Below are 22,653 nucleotides of genomic sequence, written 5' to 3' on the forward strand. Positions count from 1 at the left end.
AAGTTGTAAAGGATATGATTTATACAGGTAGTTTTAGTAAACCCATTTGGAACAAAAGTGATCTGAAAAATGGCGTGGGTTCTTGACGAAGTTCGGAGAACAATTATGAAAAGACACGAGTATGGTGTTGCTATTTTTGTATGGTGTTTTCAGTGGAGAGGAATGATAATAGAATAATTTTGGTTAAACAAACTAGTGAGAATGTTGTAAATGTTTTTGAATGTGTGGAAGAGTGCTAGTAGAGTTTTACAACAGTATTTTTCACACTTAAACACTGGGAAAGCACAAAAGGACTGGATTAAATATTTTTTTTTTCTTTTAGGGGGGAAAGATGTGTAGTTACTGATGAAGTTGACAGTTGCCCAAGAATAATGTAGCAAGTGATTTGAATAGGAAGTTTATAACACAATCTGTATGGCTGAAAAGGAGTTATTGGAAAAATAGGTATTTTAATGTAGTCTTAAATATCATAAATCCTTATAAATGCTTGTGTGTTCTATTTGCTGTATGTAAAGTTTGAATGGGTGTCTCTTGAGGACGTTTTGCTGTCACTGTGGGTGAAGTAGGCAAATGTCATCCAGTAAAAAACCGTAGACAAAAGCACTCAACTCTGAGCATGACAACAGAAACTTTATTCTGTTGGGATTCTGAACTCTTGTGCTCTGTCTGAGAGTAGTTGTCTGAAAGAAAAGGAAGTGGCAGCAGAGGACGGGAGAGGCATTTTCTCACTGTGTAATACAGTAAAGAGCCCTTTCAGTTGCTTTAAACATTCAAGTGTGCTTGTATGTTAGTAGCTCCTTCTTCCATCAATGAGATGGAGGAGAGCTATCACAATTACTTTGGCCATAGGTGTTCTTACTTCCATGCTTTCTCACTGTAACAACAGTGGCAAGTCTTCTGATGCTTAGGAAAAAGGTGGTGGTTGTTTGCTTCTGCTTCTGTTTTCATACATTACTATCTGGTTTTTATATGGTGAAACAGAATCTTCTTGATCTCCCCCAAGTTTAAAAGTTTTATGGAGGGGACTACAGACCTTTTTGAGTTCTCTGAAGATTGACATTCCACATCACCTTTAGGCAACCAATCATTAACCACATGTTATGGAAAAATGTCTTCCTTATTCTTTCTTCAGGGAGAGCTGCCGAACCTCTGCTTCTTTGAGTTCTTCCAGATGAGCTGAGTGTTGCTTTCTAACAATTTTATCTTTCTTCACTGGTGAAACTTAGGAGAAAAGAACATTTAGGCAGTTGTATATGCTGTCTCTTAGGTCCTTAGCAAGAGGTGGCGCTGGAGTTAGGCTTCTTGATGTATGCATTTGAAGCTGCTACTGTAAGGGTGCTGCAGCCTCCCCTGTGGTTACATTTTTATTGGACAGGGTGCAGCAAGGTCAGATTATCTGGTGTCTAAAGATGCCAGACGGAAACCAGTGGAAAAGGTTCCTTGTCCTTAATTCCCTGGGTGCTTATCAACTCCTTGCTCAAAAAGTACATCAGTGCTGTGGTGCTTCATTTGTTTCATTGGATAGGTACTGGTTTTGTTTTCATGAAAGATGAAAGTGTGCTGTTAATCACAGCTATACTGGATGACAGTTTCAGTTGGCTTAGTATATGTTTGTGTGGTTTTTTTTTTTAAATGTCTCTGGTGTACTTTATATATTTACATGATTTTTCATTGTAACTGGAGTACAGGCTTAATTACATCTGTAGTAAAAGCTTTTGCTATCTGTTTATGTGTAACTAACTGAAGAAGGATGTTTTCAAAATGTCAGTGTCACTTTTATATTGTTTTAATTGCTTTGTTAGATGAACAATGTTCCTTTTTGAGTTAGTTTCTTGAGAGGAGGTTTAGAAATAAATATTGACCATTAACACCATGTTTACATTTATTTATCTGTCTTTAGTAAGATGTCTTTGGTTTAGGGCAGTTTGCAAGTCTTGGAAAAATCCTTATAAACACTTATTCATGGAAGATATTTCAGGTAAAGCAGAGAACAAAAAAAAAAAGACTTTTTTTTTTTTTTTTTTTGGTCCAGTCTGTCTGTTAATGATAATTTAAAAATGGTCTCTTGGAACTGTTTTTAGAAGCAGCTCAAGTTGGCAGTTTATACTCTATTTTCCCTACTTACCTTTAGGTTCAGTAGAGTCATTAAAAAGAGAAAATCCAAGAGGAAAACAAAACTCAAAAGGTCTGTAGTGAGGCAGCGTGGTAGGTTTAGTTGTTGTTTTCATTATAGAAATATTATAATTATTGCATTTATTATAATTATTGCATTTATACAATGATAATTGACTTTGTTTACCTAATTTAATAATCTGCTAGATTATTGAATTGTAGAAGTTAGTCATTTTATGTCCTTAATATTTGTGTATAAGTAAGCCTGGGTAGAAGGGAAGCACAATTATTTTTAAGGTGTACTGAATATCTTGTGACAAAAGACTTGAGTTTTCCTCTTGGGGAAGAACAGAATTCCTGCTAAAGGATTAGCCAAACCAAATTCCCTTTCAAAGGAGGTAGCTGTGTACTAGGTGATATTATTCATGTAATCCTATTGTTAGCGTTGGTCTATTAGTATGTTGGGTTAGCTATATAGCAACTTCTGCTAAATTTAGTTATGGCAGACTGTCCGTCACTGAAACAGACAACTCTCAGGATCTTGGCACTGGAAAAAAGATCTAGAATGAGTTGGTTTCTTTCTGAGTTAATGTTTCCCTCCACCCCCATCCAACCACATGTCAGCCAGTTAAGAATGTTTACTACTTGAAATGTTGTTAGAGCACAATATGGTAAGTAACTAAGCATTTATTGATGACCCCGAATTAATGAGTTAGAACAGGACAGGTTATAGGAGTTCACATTCCTATGAAAAAATGAGTTGGCTGCACTTTTAAATGAGGAAAGCAGCAATTTGGTAGAGGGAACATGAGAGTGTGTGTGTGTTTGGATTTCTTTCAATAGAAAGCAAACAGAAGTCTAGTCAAATTAAAATGATTTTAAGTGTAAAGTATACACAGAAGTCTTTTATGGTGGTAATGCTTGCTTGAATACTAGTTTGTTCAGATACTTCCTTCTTACAGGGATTTCCATAGCTTTTATGTGATCAATTTGTTAATGGAAGAAATTTAAAGAAATAACCTGGTTTTCTGTTTGTTTGTATAAATCATCAGTATTTGGATTTCATAGAGTATTATTTTTGTAAATTCTTTCCTGAATAAACTTAAAAATGTATTACACCTCATCTAAACTTTGGATAATACAAAATGAAATATAAACATGACTGAAGTAACATGTCTGTAACATTCTAACCAGTTAAAATAGTACATGAAAAAGTGTTATAAAATATTCTTTGTACTATAATTGAAATGTCCTTTGAGCTTCTAGAAAACATTACGATTAAATACAATTATAACTTTTTGTAGGTTGGGCTCATGTGGTTTGTGCTCTGTACATTCCCGAGGTGCAGTTTGCAAATGTTTCTACAATGGAACCTATCGTGTTGCAGTCTGTTCCTCATGATCGTTATAATAAGGTATAATTATCTTTTTAATTTTTTATAATTATCTAAAATGATGCTTCTTAGAATGCAATTTATATAAAAATTATAAATGTGTACAGTAATGTTGTATGTTTTCAGTTATGACTTTATGATAAATTCAAGAATGAAGAAAGCTATGTGATTAAATTAAGCTGTAAGGATGTCTGCCATGTCTCATTTATCTCTTACAGATTAGGGCCTGTTTTGTTAATTAAAAATATTATGATCTTTGAGTAACAGTTTAATTTGAAAGGAATGTGAAGTATTTCCTATAGGTTAAAATATTTTTACAGCTTATTTGGAATGTTATTATTAATTACCAGTAAGTCCTACTGTTTTAGGTATTGGTATGAAAAAAAACAAGGTCATAAATATTTGTTTTAGGAAGAAAAGCTATGCAAATATATTAAAGCAAAAGCTTGAAGACTTTTGCCTTTGTAAACAGTATTCACTTTAGTGTGATTATTTGCTTACAGAAGAGCTGTCTCTAAATAATTGTCAGTGAGATGGAATGTTTTATAAACTGTGGTGAGACTTCATTAAAAAGTGACTGTGACATTCTTTGTTTTTTTTTAAAATTAATGTTCTACATTGACAGTTAACATTTTTTTTATTTGTTTTACTTATGCTACCTCTTCCTGGCTAGGGTTTACTACATTCCTCTTTGTATTTTCTCTCCTGTGGGCAGGAAACCATCTGAATTTCTCATTAGTTTTATTACATAATTTTCTTGGGTTGTTCTTTTTACCTCTTAGTTTCTTTCTTTTACTTTATTTTATGGTGGTTTGTGGACACTGGGGCAAAAGAGGAATAGACCATGTTATAAAAGAAAGAAAGAAAAACAAACAAACAAAAAAACCCCCCCAAAAAATATGCATTGCCTATTGTGTTCTTCCTACAGGGGTACCAGTCTTGTTCTCGTTGTCTCTGTGAGCTTTCATGTTTGGTGTGGTGTCTCCTCCCCCACTTATATCTATGATTTATGCTCCCCTCCTGTTTGCCTGTCATAGAATCATAGAATCATTTAGGTTGGAAGGGCCCTCCAAGATCACCAAGTCCAACCATTGAGCCATTAGGGCTCTAAAGTCCTCTGCTAAAACAAGTCAGAATCTGTCAGGGTTGGAAGGGACCACAAGGATCACCCAGTTCCAACCCCTCTGCCATGAGCAGGGACACCTCCCACTAGATCAGGCTGCCCAGAGCCTCATCCAGCCTGGCCTTAAAGACCCCCAGGGATGGGGCCTCAACCACCTCCCTGGGCAACCCATTCCAGGGTCTCACCACTCTCCTGGGGAAGAACTTCTTCCTCACATCCAGCCTGAATCTGCTCACTTCCAGCTTTGCCCCATTCCCCCTAGTCCTGTTGTTACTCGATATCCTAAAAAGTCCCTCCCCACCTTTCTTGTAGGCCCCCCTAAGAGACTGTCCTTTTTTCTCTTTTCATCCTTTGGTCTGTTCCTTGTCTGTTTCAGATTCTCACAATTGGCTGTCAGAACGTTTTGCCCTTCTTATTTACCAGTATATCTAAAGAGCCATAAATAAAAATCTTGGTTCTTTCGTGCTTCCTCTTCACGTACTACCTGAGCATCTGTATTGGCTCCTCGCTATTAGCTTCCTTCTGTGTTGGTGGCAATGAGATTGAGTGCAGAACTAATAAAATATTTGTGCTTGGACACAAAGCAGTAAAGATTTGCTGAAACAGATGAGTTTATTTTTTCTTTTTCCTCAAATCTGGACCAACAGCACATCTGTTTTCTCATTTTCCACAGAGCAGTAGTCGTAATGTTTTCTTTATTGGTAGTGGTTCTTCCCTAATGTACTTCAAAAAATTCATGGAACACTTAGGATTTTGAGTTTCCTTGCACTGTTGATGGTAATTGATATTGGCTGAGTAAATCCTTGTAACTTTGTAGCCTGCATCTTTTGATATCATTTGTTCACAAAGTCTGTTGTTGGTGTCCGTCTTTAGTCTTTATTTTATCTTTGTTAAAAGTAAAGTTGTTTCTTTCTTGAACTGTTTTTTGTTCCAAGTGTATGATGTATAGATGTTTTTACTAATAAAATTCCCATTTTCTTGGTCTGTAGTCACCATGATTTTTTTTTGCTTACTAGATCATCACTAGTGCCATACAGTTCACATAGGTAGAGTTCTTGATGTTGTCTAGCCTTCAGTTCTCTGTGGTTTTGGCGGGTGTTCTGATATCAGCCTATTTTCCATGTTAACAGTCAGCCTAAAACTACTTTTATACAGGCCACTACAGTATATTGTAAAAGATAATGAGACCTATACCAGAAGTTTCAAGGTTTGGGGTCACACCCCTAGTCTGCAAATTATCCTCCTTCTTCTCGAATTTTTACAGAACTCAGCTTTTACTGTCTTTATTTGGTCTGTTAGGTTCAGGGAGATGACTTCAGGGCCATAAAAGAAATGCCTGTAGTGCAGTTGCTGCAGCAAACCTTCTGAAGCCAGTCTAACTTCACTGCCAATGGCAGTCTGGCTGTAATGGCACAGAATTTAATAGGCAATTGCTGACAGGGAACTCTCCCAACTTTTTTGATAAATCTGTAGCCAGCACCAAGTTTGGTGCTACGGTGGCTAATTGCCACCAGTTACCAGGTAGGCTGGTTCTGAGCAGTACAGCCAAAACCAATACAATTGTGAATTCCATTTTCAGGTAGCTTGCAATGGTTCATACCCAGGCCTTGAAATATAAATTGTGCTTAAGTGATATGGGTTTGTTAAGATCAGAAATTTTGTAAGCACTTAACTCTCACTTTTGTCAATTTGGGAGGAAAGAGAAGGTGTGTGTATATATTTTTTTTTTTTTTTGAAGTAGACATGGCAAACAATTCTTAAAATGGATGTTGGACATTGTAAAGAAATGTAAACACCTAACTCGGAAAAAATAACTAGAGTTGTTACTCCTTTTAGAGAGTTTTAGTGCTAATTTCATTCTGTCTGTTAACTCAGGTTAGAAAAATTTTATTTCCTGTGAAGTCCTAAAGTCTGCCTGTGAAGCTGGATGCATATAGAATGCTAGCATATGGAACTGGGGGAAAATACAGGCCAATGAAAATTGCCATAAGGGAGAATTTATACAGTAGTCTTTATTTTAAAGGCAAACGTCATTGGAGTTTTGCCAGGAGATAGTACTAGATTGATAAATGTTTTTCTATGAACTTGTTTCTTCATTGAACACCCAAAAATGCTGTGAAATGTGCAAACTGCAGCAATCTTAAATAATAGAAGAAACACAGCAAACACCAAAGCACATGTAAATGTACAGATATTTGGCTGCTGTTTCCCTGAAGTTTACCTGCTTTTGGAATAAACTCATCACATTACAGAATGAATCCACTGAATGACTTGATTAGTGGGTTAACTGGCAGGAAAGCATATCTTACATGGTCACTTCCAAAAAGCAATGGACTAGTACTTGCTCTCCTGTTTAGTAAGTGTTTGTTATTAGCATAATCATCCAAGGAATAACTACTTACCTTATGTGAGCTTCCAGGTTCATTTGAAATTATGTGGTAACTGAGTATGATTACTGCTTTTAAGAATCTCTTACAGGAATTGGTTAAAAAGTGCATTTGGAGTTTCTTGGTCTACCTGGCAGTAAAGACAGCTGCTAGACTTTTATATCAGTACTTGCTGCAACAATGAGAAGGTTCTGTGCAACTGCTAGATTTGATTTTGTAAGTAGAGAGTGCTTTTGGGTAGCTGTTAGGAGTAAACTATTTCTCAGATGACTTTTTGGTTCATAAGGTTTTTCTTGCCTCATCTTCCCTTCTGCCTTACTTTTGCAAAGAGGGTTTGCATTTTGAGTCTTTGGAAGAAAGACAGAGAAAAACATAAATGCATCTTTGCAAAATTTATGTTTTGCCATTAATGAAACTAAGCTATGTATTGTGTTTTTCTGTGTAAAGTTTCCTTGCTGAATCAAAAGCTTTGTGTAATGTTTTGCTTATTTTTCAGTGAGCTTGGGAGAAGTCTTAAGTACTTTCTTCCCCTAAGAGCTCTGAAGAGCTTTACTGTAAGTGATGGGACACAAGAGTTTTACACTTCCACATTCCAGAGGTTTTCGAGGATGTGTAGCAATTGCACGGATTTGCACGTGCATAGAAGTCTTTGTCTTTCTGATTTGTGAAAGAAAGATAAAGGTTCTCAGGCTTCTGAAATTGAAGGTGCAGGTAGGAGAAGCTCAGCTCAGCTTTAGAAAGATCTTACTGTCCATGTTGGAATAAAGCTTTCTTTGCCTCTGTTTCAGGTGGAAGATCAGGAAACAGGTTTGATATCTCTCATGACTATAGTAGGAAGTATAGAAGTTCATTGAGCTTGTTATAATGGGTAGTCAGTCCACCATGGTTTTTTTAAGCTTTTTTGTAATATAGCTGGTAATGAATTACAATTTTTCAGTCATTTTACTATAAATTGATTTAAGGAGTTCTGAAACGTAGACCCTAAATGTAGTGTGTAGTGTTGGAAAACAGAGCCTACCTCCTTACTAAACAGGATTCCTATGTTGCTTTTTTCTTCCCTGGGCTTCAGTGAGGGGAAAAAAATACAGATCTTAAGGCAAAACTGAAAAAACAGAACAGTAACTGGAGCTTGAGTTTTATGGGGTCTGTTGAACTCTCTATTTATAGAGATCTTATTTTTAAGTATATTAAGTATACTTAAAAGTATACTTCATATATACGTGTATATATATATAATAAATATATACATACTTAATATGTATATACTAAGTATAAGTTACTTATACTTAATGTAGTTGATCAGATGAGGTTGATAGATCATGGCCTTGTTTGTTCCTAAAATCTAACTTGGTCAGGTCGTGGTGTGGAAAGCTAAAAAGCATGCAGTAACAGACCCTGTCAAACAGATGAATTATCTGTATGCACTACCTTGATGTACAAAGGGAGCAAGGGAAAGAATTAAGTAGGATTATCCCCTTTCTGATCCTTGAAATGTTAGGATATAGGGTATGATTTTAGGATATAGTAGCTATTGGTTTTAATGCTTTCCAAAGTCCTATGTAAACTGTACAAGAATGACTTGTCTATTCTAGTGTCTTGTATTTAAAAAAAAAAAGCTTTAGTTAGATGACGTGTCATGATAAATGTTGTTCTAACTACCTCTATAAAAGGCTGTTGTGATCTCAGAATTTCACTCATTTTCATGTCTTTCTAAGTGATACTGGTTTTGCATTATATCTTTTAAATTTTTATTTCAGCAGTGTCCTAGTCTGATTTTCTAAAACCATTTTCTACTACCCATGGTTGATGTTCTTTTTATTTATTATTCTACTCATTCTCTGCCTTGCTAAAGGGAGGTTTTGATACAATTGCGATAAGTCAGTTGTGGTTTAAATGTACACAGTTTTTTTGGGGTGGAAAAAAAAAGTTTCTTTTCTTATCTAACATCTTGTAATGGAGTTTCTACAGAGGTAGCAGTTGTGTCCTTGATGTTTGTTATCTCAGTGATGTTCTCTGTCATTTAAAAATAGACCCTTGACTGCCCCAGTGTTGGAGGATACTTTCATTGAGAATCTATTCTTAAATTGTTAAAGAAATGTGATATGATAGTCTTTTTAAACGGCATTTCAGTAATTAGGACAATAAGAAATGGAGATTTAGTTTTGCCTTATGTTTCTCCCTGAAATGCTGGTGAGAGATTGTAGTGATGTCTAGTATGACAGTGAGCTTCCATACAGGATGTATCTGTATTTATTTGCCACATGTTTAAAAAAAATAAATTGATCAATGAGGAAAATTTTAGATTTTTTTTTGTCATAATTTTTTTCTCTCTATTTTACTGAGAATGTTTTTGAAAATACTAGAAATTGCCATAGTATCCTAGTAAAACAAACAAATTGACAGGAATGCAATGGAAAGATCTTCAGGTACTAGACTGTTTTCACTTTAGCTTGTTTTTGAGGTTGAAATAGGTTTGATATACTAATTTAAGCTTTGTTTGCGGAAGGTTCTTGCTTGATTAGTTTCTGAGATGATTATGGGGCTGTCCAAGTCATGTTAAAATTAAAAGCAGAGTTCTGTTAAGCAGCATAGATGATTAAAGGTAACTGAGAATCATGTTAATATTGATGTATACTGCGAGTCTTCTGAAAATTCTTTACACCAAACAGACAAATAAAAATTTAAGTTTCCTTCTTTTAATGTAATTTTGTAGATCCATGGACGTATACTGTACGTTATCCTGTCCATTAGGCACTCAGTCTGATTTGGTATTTCTGAATGCCACCAATGCAGGTGATGTTAATTTAATGCAAAAATAATTGCGACCCAAAAGGATATAAGCACAAACTTGAGAGCAAGGCAAATTTTGAAGCCTAATACTGTTAACCTTTGGCTGTTTAACTGTTTGGGTCGTTGAAGAGTGGTATATAATTTAAGTAAATTACTATTTGTACTGCTGTAGTGTTGATGAAATATTCCACAGATTACAAGTGTCTCCCAGGCGATCTCCTTTTGCAAACAAACAATTACACTTTATAAAGAAGTTTTTATAAAAGCTTAGCTGCAAAATGCAGTAATTCTCACCTTACAATCTCCTTTGAGTAACACAGTTTATTTTTATGCCTCTTATATTTTGTCTGATAGACTTGCTATATTTGTGATGAACAAGGCAGAGAAAGTAAAGCGGCCACTGGTGCTTGTATGACATGTAATAAACATGGATGTCGACAAGCGTTTCATGTAACGTGGTAAGTAGGCTTTATTATTTAATATTTTTCATCTTCCAGAAAGAATTGATGCAAAGAATGTAATGAATGAACCCTTTATTTAGTATATTTCTGAGTAAAGAAACATAGTAAACTGGTTTGTGTAGAAATATCTAACTTTATTTTAATATGGCAGTGGCAGCATAGACGTTGCTGTGAGCGGCAAAAGCTGTCTGATAATATTTCCTTGGGTTATATTAAACGCCGTGTCCTCTTGTGAATTAAGTTTAGTTTGGTTTTTTTTCTTATTATTTTTATTGGATGATATTTTATAGGAAATAGGAGTGTGAAGTCATTGTTTGTTTATCTGTTACTTGATTTGATATTTATTTTTGGTAAATCAGTGGGAAAAATTGAGCTATACCTAAAATTGCCCTAGACTTGCCTGTTGTGGTATGGATTTACAAACGTTTGGAGGTGATTCACCTCACTGGTATTATCTAGATGGTACACATCTATCTTTGAACTATTAATTTAGGTTTCATGTATAGCTCTTGGAGGAGAACAGCTGTGTCCACCATCTGATTCATTCCACTTCAAGATATTTAGGTTTGCTTGCATTCAGGAGATGCCTGTCTCACTTATGATCTGGAAAAGAGGCTGGATAATTAGATTAAACCAGACGTCGACAGGTAAAAGGAGGCAAAAGGAATTCCACCTCAGTATTTACAGATGTTATTTGTTTATTTCAAATTCTGCTGAAGCTCCTTTACAATAGCACATTTACACACATTGGCTACAGAATCCGTGGGTTTACCTGTCTGTTTTATGAGAAGAATACTTCTTCATGACCAGCTCAGTCAGGGAAATGGTATTTGCACATCTAGTTAAATGTATTATCTTCAGTGTAATGAAGTGATACTTTCAATATCTTGTGCAGATCTTAAATGATATAATCCTGTAGTTTGGGCACTGATTTCTTGGCAACTCTTTTTTTTTTTTTTTTTAAATTTTTATTTGACCCTTGACTATCTGGCAGATTTTGCTTTTTAATAAACATCTATTTTTTCATTGTATATGATCAATGACAAGTTTCTTTTTATGGTGAAAATGGATTGTGTTCCTCAGAGCATATGTACTGTGTGAAGAAGTTATTTACTGATATGAAAAAAATGTGTACATCCAAGTGTTTGGATGAGAAGTTCTCTTTTCTTTGAAGCACTTGGATACATAAGAGAGTCCTTTTTTTTTTTTTTTTCCCCCTCTTTCTTCCAAAACCTTGTTTTTTCAGTGAATGCCATAAAGAACATGAAAAATAGGTTGGAGATGAAATTATTTCTTGCCAACTTTTAGCATTTTTTTTTTTTTTTTTTTTTTTATTCTAAAAGCCCCCCAGGTATGTACTATAAAATGATAGCTAGCCAGAGAGTACTGCAACTGAGAATATTTAGAGGCTTCTGTAATATTTAAAGAAATGGAAGAAAAATGTGGAAACTACAGGAAGCAGAGAATCCAGTGTGAGGTGTATCAGTTTTGGATTAACAAAACTAATGTCTAAAGAAGAATGCATTTGAGTCCATCTCTTTCTCTGTGGCAAGCTCAGGAAAAAAAATCATTGCTTAAAGAGATCCTCTTAAATGTTTTCTGTAGTTGGCATCTGCTGTAGGTGTGCACATGAAGCATTGTTTATGAATTGCCCAAGAACACAAAGTATAAATGAAGGAAAGGTAATTTTATACAAGAGCAATGAAAATAAGCAGCCTTATATATTGCTCTTTAGTTTAAATAGTCCCATGCATAATTTTAACTGTAATATTGCACTATTATGCTAATGAAAATGATAAGGAAAATGAAATGGAATGTTTGGGTTTTTTTAGTGTCTAAGTTGGTTGTGATAAAGAAAATAAGTAAACACTACAAATGATGAAAAGCAAATTTGATTTGTAAAAAATATAGTAGAATAAGGTAAAAATTAGCCCAGGCAAGGAAACTTGTCTTTCGTTTTAAAATAAATTAACCTGCCACAGTCTTTTAAACCAATAAATATGGTTTGATTTATTAGGTCATTGAAAAAATTAGGGGAAAAAAAGGGAGGGGAGGGAAAGTAGTAATTTTCCTGGCAAAGCAGAGAAGGATGTATGGAACTGCAGAAAAATTCCTTCTTTGGATTTGCAGTATGGTTTTCTTAAAAACTGTTCTTTCCATAGATAATTTTTGGCTTGAATTTGAGTTAAGAATGATTGTAAAATGCTTGGTTTATTTATTCATGGGAGTAGCTGCATAATAAATGTAGATTTTCAAGCTGTAAGCTTGTGTGAGTGACATAAAGGCTATGAAAAAGGCATCAGGCCAAAGTATAAGCCATGCATGGTTTTTACTGAGCTACAAAGGTTGGTTATGTGCTTGTATGCCATTAGAAGTCACTTGTGTGGAAATGTCTTCTGTTAGATACAGACACAAGTATCGGTACTTTATCAGCTGTGATACTGTGGTACAAGCTGATGTAAAATTGCTTTCTTTGAATGTTGTTTGGTTTATTTTTAGTGCACAGTTTGCAGGACTTCTTTGTGAAGAAGAAGGCAATGGTGCAGATAACGTCCAATACTGTGGCTACTGTAAATACCATTTTAGTAAACTGGTATGTATTTGTTAAATTCTATAAATAAATATTACTGACTTATTTTTTCACTCTGAATTGCTGTTAACACTAGAAATAATATTTTAATGAAGCTCAGAAAGTGGATTGTGTTTCATTAAAACAATATTTTAATGACAGTTACAGAAATACTAGCTGAAAATGTTTTTATAAGTGGTTAGCTTCTAGATGTGTGGGTTTTTCCTCTCTGCCAGAAATAGCATGCACGTTTAGTGTTTTTTTCATTAGGTTTCTTTAACGCTTTCTTTCGCTATTTGATCGATTGGCTTTTAGGAATTCAGTCCATTTTGGAATAATCTAGAAAATATTACTTGTTACCCTGTATATTAGAGAGTAAAGAAGCCCTCCATTTCTTTCTGCTCATTATAAAAAAAAAAAGTGTTCTTCCTTTTGTTCTGTCTCTCACCATGTAGCCAGTGGATATTCCCTGCCTATAAGTTCTCAGAAACACAACCTCAAGAAAGTGACTTAAGGTTTGATTTTTAAAAAACAAACAAGAAAGCAAGAAGCTTAGAAATTTCTCAGTTATTTCAGTAGATTTTGGATCAGACCTCTGGAGTCTTTGCTATCAATTCTTAACAGTCTGACAGTACCAGATACCTATTTCTGTGGACATGTGTGAGTGTGTGGGCTTGGAAGGACTTACTGATGTCTACAAAACATTATTTATGAATATTGATTTGTGAAAATTAAAATATACTTAAATCCAGATACTGATGTAAGTATAGTTATATTTACTGACTACTTCTTTTCACTGCTAAAAAAAGGTTGAATACTTGGATGACTTCGGAGTAGGTTGCAATGAGGTAAAAACAAAGGGCCAGTGAACCATTTTAGCTTTCTAGAAGCTCTGTGTTCTGGTGAATACTGATGAGTTTGCTTGATAATGAAGATAAGTCTGGGCTTTCTAGGCCCTTACTAAGATAACATCTTTTATTAATATTATTGTATTGAGCTAAGTATACAAAAAGAACAAAAATGGTCTATTTTAGCAGTGGAGGCAAACTCTTACATTATTATGCCTTTGATTTGAAGGTTCCAGTGCTGCTATGATTGAGAGTAGTCATGTTTATTGAAAAGTTTACTTTTAAAAATCATAGCATCATAGAATGTCTGGGCTGAAAGGGACCTCCAAAGGTCATCTAGTCTAACCCCACCTGCCATAAACAGGGACATTATTACTATTAAAAATTTAAAAGTTCAATGATAATGGCATAAGTCCGTATCTGACATCTAATTAGCTAGCTTCCCATTAGGAAACTATAGTGGTAAAACCAGTAAAGACTGGCAAGATCCTTGAAGTGCTTTAGTGTTTCTTTAGGATTATTGCGACTGTTGATGCCTGGTAAATACAGGTGGTTAGTATTTGCTACTGAAGGTAACGGATGGTTTATATCTACTGTACCACTGGAAACTTTGATTGGCAAAGCACTGACCTGAAATGCCTCTATAATGCTACCTCAGTTATGATAAAATAAACATTTTGAACACTGACCTAGCATAAGGAATTTGCAGTTCTGGAGTAGGTGCTCAAACATTGCAGAAATACAAGCAATTCTGCCTGCTGCTTGTAAACGTGTACATGACCATAGCGTTCTGTATCTTATTTTTTAAACCATTTAAATGAAAATTTTGCAGACAGACCACCTGAATAATAAATCATGAAGCCATAAACCAGTCACCTCGCAATGCATTTCAGGCATGTGGCAGTGCTAGCACAGTGGCTTCATGTGATAATCGTTTGAGCAGCATCTTTTCTGTTTTATGTTATGAAAACCTGAAAATGTGTCTGGCATCTTTTAACCTTTAAGAAGTGTTGTATGTCATTTCTTTGTGGAAAAACATATCTTGCAAATTCACAGGAGCTGCGAAAGTCAGCAAAGGATAGGCTTTTCCTGGTATACATTGGGTAGTCCTGTAAATTTTATTAGTGTTAGTAATTTGTCAGTTTTTCAGTAACTGAAGTTTGTTTTTTTTCCTTCAGGTAGTAAGGCATCTTATCAGTTGAAATGCTCTATACTTTTTATTTATCCAAACGGTTCCTTCTATCTATCCATAAATATATTTTCTCTTTTTAGAAAAAGAGCAAACGGGGATCTAATAGGTCATATGATCAAAGTTTAAGTGATTCTTCCTCTCACTCTCAGGATAAACATCATGAGAAGGAGAAAAAAGTAAGTGGATTTGTCGTTGCTAATTACGTGGCACATCTGCTTAATAGTAGCACTTCCTGATAAATTTAATTTTTGCTGAAAAGTGTGAAGGAAATCTTGTTCCCAAAGCACTAAAATAAAATAACAAAGGTGATTAGCTAGAGGTTCTAGGGTCTGATGAGGTAACACATTAAGGTGCATTCATACAGGCACCTTCCTGTTTCTGTTTATCATCAGTTTTGGTATACGCACTGAAATATATCTATTGCTTCCGTAAAGCTTCCTTTTCTTTAGTTTTCCATTATAGCTGTTTTTTTTTTTTTTTTTTTTGTGTAGCCTTTGTGACCAGGTAGGAAAGAAAAGCAGTGGTAGGCACTGTAGCTGATAAACAGGTACATCTAATTCTTTGTATTTCAACCTGTTTTGTCTTTTCTTCCTCATCAAAGAACTGACATCTCTTGTTGATTACATTTTGCTGGTACTGATGATCAAGTTGACTTGATGATCAAAAATATCTTGTCATTCACCTGGGAATTTTCCTGTGAGCATACAAAGAACATAGTGTCCTCTTAATTTGTATCCTTGGTGTATTTGTTTAACAGTTTAACTTTACATATTTTAAAAAAGCATTTACAATTTATAATGGTTATTAATTTAAGTTTTTATTACTGCTAGATTAATAGTCATCTATGGAAAAATGGTCATCTAACTTGAACATGGATGATAACAGGCAGTGGTACAATAATGCAGATTTGCTTTGGCTCTTCTTTAGTCCTTTGAGAACACATGCAAAACTGCTCACCTGCTTGTATCCTGTACAGCTGACCTAACAGACTTTTCTGTGGGTGGGTAGATGGTTTTGCATTATTCAAAATCGTTGCATAAAAACTGAAATGAAAGACTGTATTGACAAAATGTGTGTAGTATGAAGGAGCTACATTTATAGTGACTGAAAATTGAATAACAAATATCAGTTGGCAGACCTTTAGTATCCTTCATACTTGCCTTGTTTTTTAAGCTCACTTCCACTTCGAATGGATGTTGATCTCCATTGTTCTTGGATAATCTTGTAAAGTGTGTCTTCAGATCTCATTAGTGCTGTAGATGAATAGTTTCATCTTCAACTGGTAATGCAGAAGAGAGAGTGCATTGTGATGTGGTCCTGCCTCTAAATCTAAACTTATGACTAAAATAATAACACTATGGAGTTTTGGTAGCTCTTTTTTTCTACTAACACGTAGGTAGAAAATAGCAATCTTGAATTGCAGACTACTGAATTGCCTACAGGCCTTAAAAATACTTGCCACATTTTATTTTAGTTTGATTTTTTTTCACCACTACCATGTTTCAGATCATGTTTTTTGAAAACACAAGCATGGATTTGTACTCAAATTGATGAAATGTTGGAGTTGAATTTTAAGAAACTTTGTGGTGTGAGCATGAAATGCTGGGGTTTGAACCCCGAGCCCTGAATTAAGGTTGACATATGGGTGATTCCCACAGCCCTTCATACAGAGGAGGTGAGTTTGCCTTATAGCTTCCCCCCAGGGTGCGGCCGGCCCTGCAGGGAGAGCCATAAGGGAAATGAGCCCCAGGGGTCCCGCACTGAGTTGACAAAGGTCAGGTGTCTGCTTGGGGATAAAAGCTGGGACCACTTGCAGGGAGTCAGGAGTGTCTGTCTGTGGAGTGCACTCCACAGAGCTTCCTGGTTCAGGGAAGACCTCCTGACTCTCCCTGGAGCTGAGCCCCAGTCCATTTAGACCTTTGTGAGCGTGGGCTGATTGGGTGAGAGTCGCTGTGTGGGCACCTTTTTATTATGTATTTAACTGTCTGGTTTGGGTGTTTCCTTTACCAACTATGGGCAACCTTGGTTCTCTGTTTGTACCACCTGTTGTGGGCCGAGCCACATCTTTTGTGGGATTGTTGGGGGTGGCGTCGATTATGTATCAGCTGATTGACTTGTTTGTACCCCCAGGGGCCATTCATATCATAACGTTTTTGTTTACAATACAGTCTGTGTATTGGTTCATCTTCCTCCTGGTGCTATCATTCTTGTTAGGCCTGGTTATTGGCAGAACAGAGCATGAGGCTCAATTTTAGTTTTGTGTCTGAACAGTGCAAAAAACCTGCTTGTGGATATTTTTGTTATTCTTGTAAAGTGACTTTCACTGGAGATATTGTGCTTGTTAGCTGGTAAAACCTGTAAAATCTTCAGAGATTACTTGGAGAAACTGTAGCTCTCTTGGAGAGTGCGTTCAGCCAGTGTATCAGCTGTTTTTTCTGGTAGCTGCTCAGCTTCTTTTTGCTCTGGGAGTGTTTTGATGTGGATCTTCTAGAAATTTGTTAATGTTTTGTCTTGCCTTTGCAAGTCCTGACCTTTTTCTGTGACTTGAAATTTGCTACAAATAGGATATTAAAGTTTGTTTCTACTTTTCATGAACTGAAACAGTAATCCGGATGATCTCATGATCTGTAATACCAAGTGAAACAATGCAATTTGAAGCACTAACCTATTAGTTGACATTCAGTGGTTCTCATGGCATGTTATAGCTTGTTCACTTATCAAGTTTAATTAGCCTTAGATGTTCTATAATACTTAAACACTGTTCTAGTTAAAAGCAGAGCAGTAAAAAAAGTTGCAGTTTCCTAAATCTGTTAATTGCCTAACTTTTTGTGGCTCCAGATTTTTTTCTTTGGTGTTTTCTATCTTACAAGTTCTGTAGTTAAAGAATGACCTGTGCTTTGCAAAACACTAATCTTCAGTCTATGTGTTATGGAGTCTCATTCTCTTGGTAAATTTGGTTACCCTTTCTATGTGATATCTTATTTGATAAAGTATATCAAATATACTGTGTATCTTGGATGAGCAGGGTAATTTTTTAGGGTGACTTTCCTTATTTTCCTCTTCTGTAAATTTGTTTTGAATCTAGATTGTTGTCATATTACCATAAATATGTATATCTTCCCAGATTAGAGTGGTGTCTCCCCTTTGGCCCCCTCCCAGTAAGGGTGTTCTAGTTTCTTCTTTATCCGTGTTCTTTGGAAATTTGGATATTCTGATCTTTAGACATCCTTAAATTTTTCATTTTGCCAAGCAGAAGCTGTGTGAGTTGAGAATTGGAATGTTTTTTTATTGCTCAGTCCTCAAAAGCTACATGTTTGCATATGAATTATTAGTCTGAAGTAAGACGAATTTGGACTGAAAGTGTTGATATCGATAGTTGTCATTCTTGTAAAGAGACTGAGCTGAAAATGTGTTTTCCTTAATATGTATTAGTTTCTTCTGGGCACTGTGCTTACAAAATCAATAGCAAATATACAATGGTATAATAATTAAGCAGCAAACCTCTGGTATGTTTTAATGAGGAATTTGAAGCCACAGAATAAATGTTTAATTACGTTCTGATTGCTGCTGCACTAAGTATTGTTAGTTCCTGTGGCAGTGTTATTTAGAAATGATTAGAGATAAGTAGGGTTGGTGATATGGTACTTGACGTCCTGTTACAATATCCCTTTTTTCAAGGCTCAGGTATTTATCTCAAGCATGCTGGGGAAAAATTTAGGCCACCATGAGGCTGTGGAAGAATGCTTTGCTGGTGTTCCTGCAGCCTTATCTTTGGAAGGGACTAAATAGGTCTGGGAATGACCTTTGTGTAGAGGAAGTGTCATGCTACTTACATGAAAATGAGGCAAGCTCACTAACACTATGTTTCTGACTTCTAAAAAATGTGAATTTTACTACAAGGTAAGTAACTAGTATACAGCAGCTGAATTACACAAGTTCTTTTTCTACTGCAAGTACTTTGGCTTGTGGTTTTTAAACTTTTTTTTTTGGTGGGCTTATGTGTTTTAAGTTGTGGTTTAAGCCCACCTACCTGGCAGCAAAGCACCATGCAGCTGCTCACTTGCTTCCACCCCCCTCTGGTGGGATGGGGGTGAGAAAACACAACAAAAGGCTCAAGGGTTGAGAAGAAGGACAGGGAGGGCTCACTTGCCAGTTAAAGTTAGGAGCAAAAGGCAGACACAACTTGGGAATACCATGTAAATTTAAACAACGGCTTATTTACCAATTGAATCAGGGCAGGACAGTGAGAAATACAACTGGATCTTAAATCCTCCCTTCTTCCCAGGCGCAGCTCTGGTTTGGATAGTCTACCTCTTCCTCACCAGCAGTGCAAGAGGATGGGGAATGGAGGTTGTGGTTGGTTCATGACACATTATCTTTACTTCTCCTTCTTTCTCAGGAGGACTTCTCACACTTTTCCCCTGTGTCAGCATGGGGTACTTCCCACGAGACGGTCCTCCGTGAACTTCTCCTGCCAGCCTGAGTCTCTTCTGTGGGCCGTAGTCCTCCTAGCAATAGACTGCTCTAGCACTGGCTTCCTTCAGAGTCACAGCCTTCTTTGAGCACATCCACCCACTCCGTGGGGTCCTCCACAGGCTGCGGGCAGGATTCTCCTCCACTGTTAAGCTGCAGGGGCTCAGCCTGCAATTTCACCATGAGCCGAAGGGGAATGGCTGCTCCAGTGCATCCTTCTCCCCCCCTTTCTCACTGACCTCAGTGTCCATATAGTTGTCTCCCTCATGTCTCACTCCTCTCCAAAACAAAGAACTCACACAACAGGTTTTCCTACTCTTAAATATGTTGTTTCAGAGGTGCTTCCAGTGCTCATCTGTTGGCTCAGCCTTGGCCAGAGGCAGGTCCTCCCCAGCTCAGGGAGCTTCTCGAAGCTTCTTTCAGGAGCCACACAAGTAGCCCCCTCCCATGCTACTAAAACCCCATCAGACACAAACCCAACACAGCAGGAAGGGGAAATTTAAAACTGTTTGCTATGATGGCACACATGATGTAAATTAAACAAAAATGGGCTTGTGACTGAAAACTTCTGTGCTGGTTTGGCTGGGATAAAGTTAGTTCTCTTCATAGTAGCTAGCGTGGGGCTGTTCTGGATTTGTGCTGAAGAACAGTGTTGATAACACAGGAATGTTTTTGTTACTGCTGAGCAGTGCTTACAGAGTCGAGGCTTTTTCTGCACCTCACCCCACCAGTGAGTAGACGGAGGGTGCACAAGAAGCTGGGAGGGGACACAGCTGGGACAGCTGACCCCAACTGACCAAAGGGACATATGTCATCATGCTCAGCATAGAAAGCTGGGTGAAGAAGCAGCAAGTGGGGGGACATTTGGAGTAATGGCATTTGTCTACACAGGGAACCATTGCGTGTGATAGAGCCGGGCTTTCCTGGAGGTGGCTGAAAACCTGCCTGCCGAAGGGAAGTAGGGAATGAACTCTTTGTTTAGCTCTGTTTGTGTATGTGGCTTTTCCTTTACCTGTTGAACTATCTTTATCTCAACTCACAACTCTTGTCATTTTTGCCCTTCCTCTCTCTGATTCTCCTGTTGGGAGGGTGATTGAGTTGGGGGGCTGTGTGGTGCTTAGTTGATTGCTGGGGTTAAACCATGACAATGGCATATGTATAAGAAGCGGGGATTGAAGAGGTATAAAAAGCAAAATAGTGATGAGAAGCTCCAGGGCACTGCTACAGAAGTTGAAGGCTGTCAGAGGAGAACCTAAATGTAGGAGCCAGGATAGGTGTTCCAAACACCAACCTACTGGCTAAAGGAAGTTCATTATTGGCATCTTCTTGCTGTTTGTCCTGTTCTTAAAGATGTTACACTTTCTCTGATTTTGAGGGGGAAACGTTGAACATCCAAGAAGAGTCTGAGGCAACTTGTGACACTTGGTGAGTTCCACTGTAGCTGTGAGTTTGGGTGTTAGGCCCATGGCAAGGGAAAACGTGAAATATGCCTGTTCATTGAAAGTTTCCCTAGGCTGTCTGTGTGTTGGTTTGTGAACTGTGTTCTGAACTGCCCAAACTTTCCAAGTATGTTGTGAAGGAGCCAACATTCATATGTCAGGGCTATGGATTTCATTTGGGAGAAAAGCACTTGATGCTTCTTAGTACATGTTAATGCTCTGTGTGGGGTGTTCCAAATCAAGTCCTAAACACTCAGATGAAGTGTTCATTATGTATTCCTCACTATCTGAATAACTGACTCTGAAAAGATAAAATTGACCTGCCTTGCATCACGTAAAGTTCTGTGGCAAAAATAGGAACAGACTGAAGTTAACTTTGACTTGCTATTCAGCAGCATAAGCAATGGTTTCTTTTTTCTCTCATAAAAAAAAAAAGTTCTTACTCCTTGGGACAATCTATAATACTGTATAAAGCAGAGTGTTGCAAAGGTAATTCTGATTATGTCATTCCCCTGTTAATTGTCTCATTTCATAATCTTAATGGTGTTATTTGAACATTGAGGGTTTTGTGTAACATTTTAGGGAAAAAAGCTCCAGACTCGTCTCAGTACTGCAGTATTCCATTGCATTTTTTTTTTTCTTCAGCTTTTGTGAATCAGTCTAATAGTTTTGACTGTTTAATCCTCTCAACTGTTATTGATGTGAGAAGCAAATTTGTAAGAATGCTTAAGATAACTAGAGGAGAAGTGTTTTGCAACCACTTAGGAATTACTTCAATTTTAATTATTGAACTAATGCTAGATAAATACTACTCAAATGAGAGTTGTGTGGTGTGGATGCTAATGGTGATGCTTATACATGTGGACTTCTTCCAAATTCTATTCAGTTGGAGGGAATGAAGAATGCCTCTGAAACACCTCTAAAAAGTGGTCAGTATGTACCATATGTACATATGCTCAGTGTATAGTCTTTTATATTTACCTATAAACTGCAGAATCTGGTTCCTGTTTTCTAAGACTGAGTTTTTATGTGGGTTTCCTGGTGTTCAAAAAGGGGTGACTTCATGCTGCAGTGTTTTACTGTTGGTGCTGATAAGTAGTATTTCTGTTCCTGGGCTCATGTTCTTTACTGACTTTGTAGGAGTATAAATTTTTTTCTTTCTTTAACATTTCTCTTCCTGTCAAATTGTGTTGAAAGTCTTTTTTTTTTGCAAAGACTGACAGTGTGACAGCTGTTTTGAAGTGCAACAAACACCTCATAGCAGTATTAAGCTTGGTACCTGGAATTAGTAAATTAATGTAAAATCAAATTGCAGACACACTATCTCAGGTATTCCTAAAGACTACCCTGTAGGACGCAGAATTTTGAAAGGCTGCATTGGTTGCAGCTGTCCTTTTCTCCCTTAAAGTATACATCCAAGTCTTCTTCTTTTCATAATGAAGGAAAACAAACTCAAAACCTGACCCCAGAACAACCTGTGCATGGCATAGTAGTGATTAGTAACAGTGATAACTGTAGAATGTAAAACTGAAATTCCATGAATGGTGAAATCCTCTTTTATCTGAAGAAATTCTGTTATTTGTTTTGTGGAGCTACTACTTCACTGTGTTTTTTATAGATGTCTCTAAAGCTACACTGGGAGAATCAGAATTTTGAGTAGGTTTCTACTGTAGTAAGTTCTTACTGTGCTCATCAAACAGTGGTTTGTTGTTTTTTGTTTTTTTTTTTTTTAAAAGAAAAATCTCATTGTTGGTCTAGATATCTTCCTTAGTGTACAGGGATAAACCAAAAACTTCTTGTTCAGTTGAAAAATTGATATGATATACTTGAGGTATTATTAGGTGTTATTCTTATTTGATTGTTTAT

The 22,653-nt window shown here is 36.5% G+C and overlaps 1 protein-coding gene across 1 annotated transcript in view; it reads left to right on the forward strand.

Moving 5' to 3' along the window:
- LOC103776471 (protein AF-10) overlaps window positions 1-22,653 on the forward strand; it is a gene marked incomplete at both ends in the record, with an annotated part of 69,065 nt that overhangs the window by 30,370 nt on the left and 16,042 nt on the right. Inside the window, 4 exons of the mRNA XM_008943982.1 lie at window positions 3,417-3,526; window positions 10,160-10,263; window positions 12,766-12,859; window positions 14,956-15,051. Of these exons, the coding sequence (XP_008942230.1) occupies window positions 3,417-3,526; window positions 10,160-10,263; window positions 12,766-12,859; window positions 14,956-15,051 (404 nt within the window). The remainder of the gene's footprint in view (window positions 1-3,416; window positions 3,527-10,159; window positions 10,264-12,765; window positions 12,860-14,955; window positions 15,052-22,653) is intronic.

The sequence above is a fragment of the Merops nubicus genome, unplaced genomic scaffold (genome assembly GCF_000691845.1).
Source record: "Merops nubicus isolate BGI_N331 unplaced genomic scaffold, ASM69184v1 scaffold22327, whole genome shotgun sequence".
NCBI classification, from domain to species: Eukaryota; Metazoa; Chordata; class Aves; order Coraciiformes; family Meropidae; genus Merops; species Merops nubicus.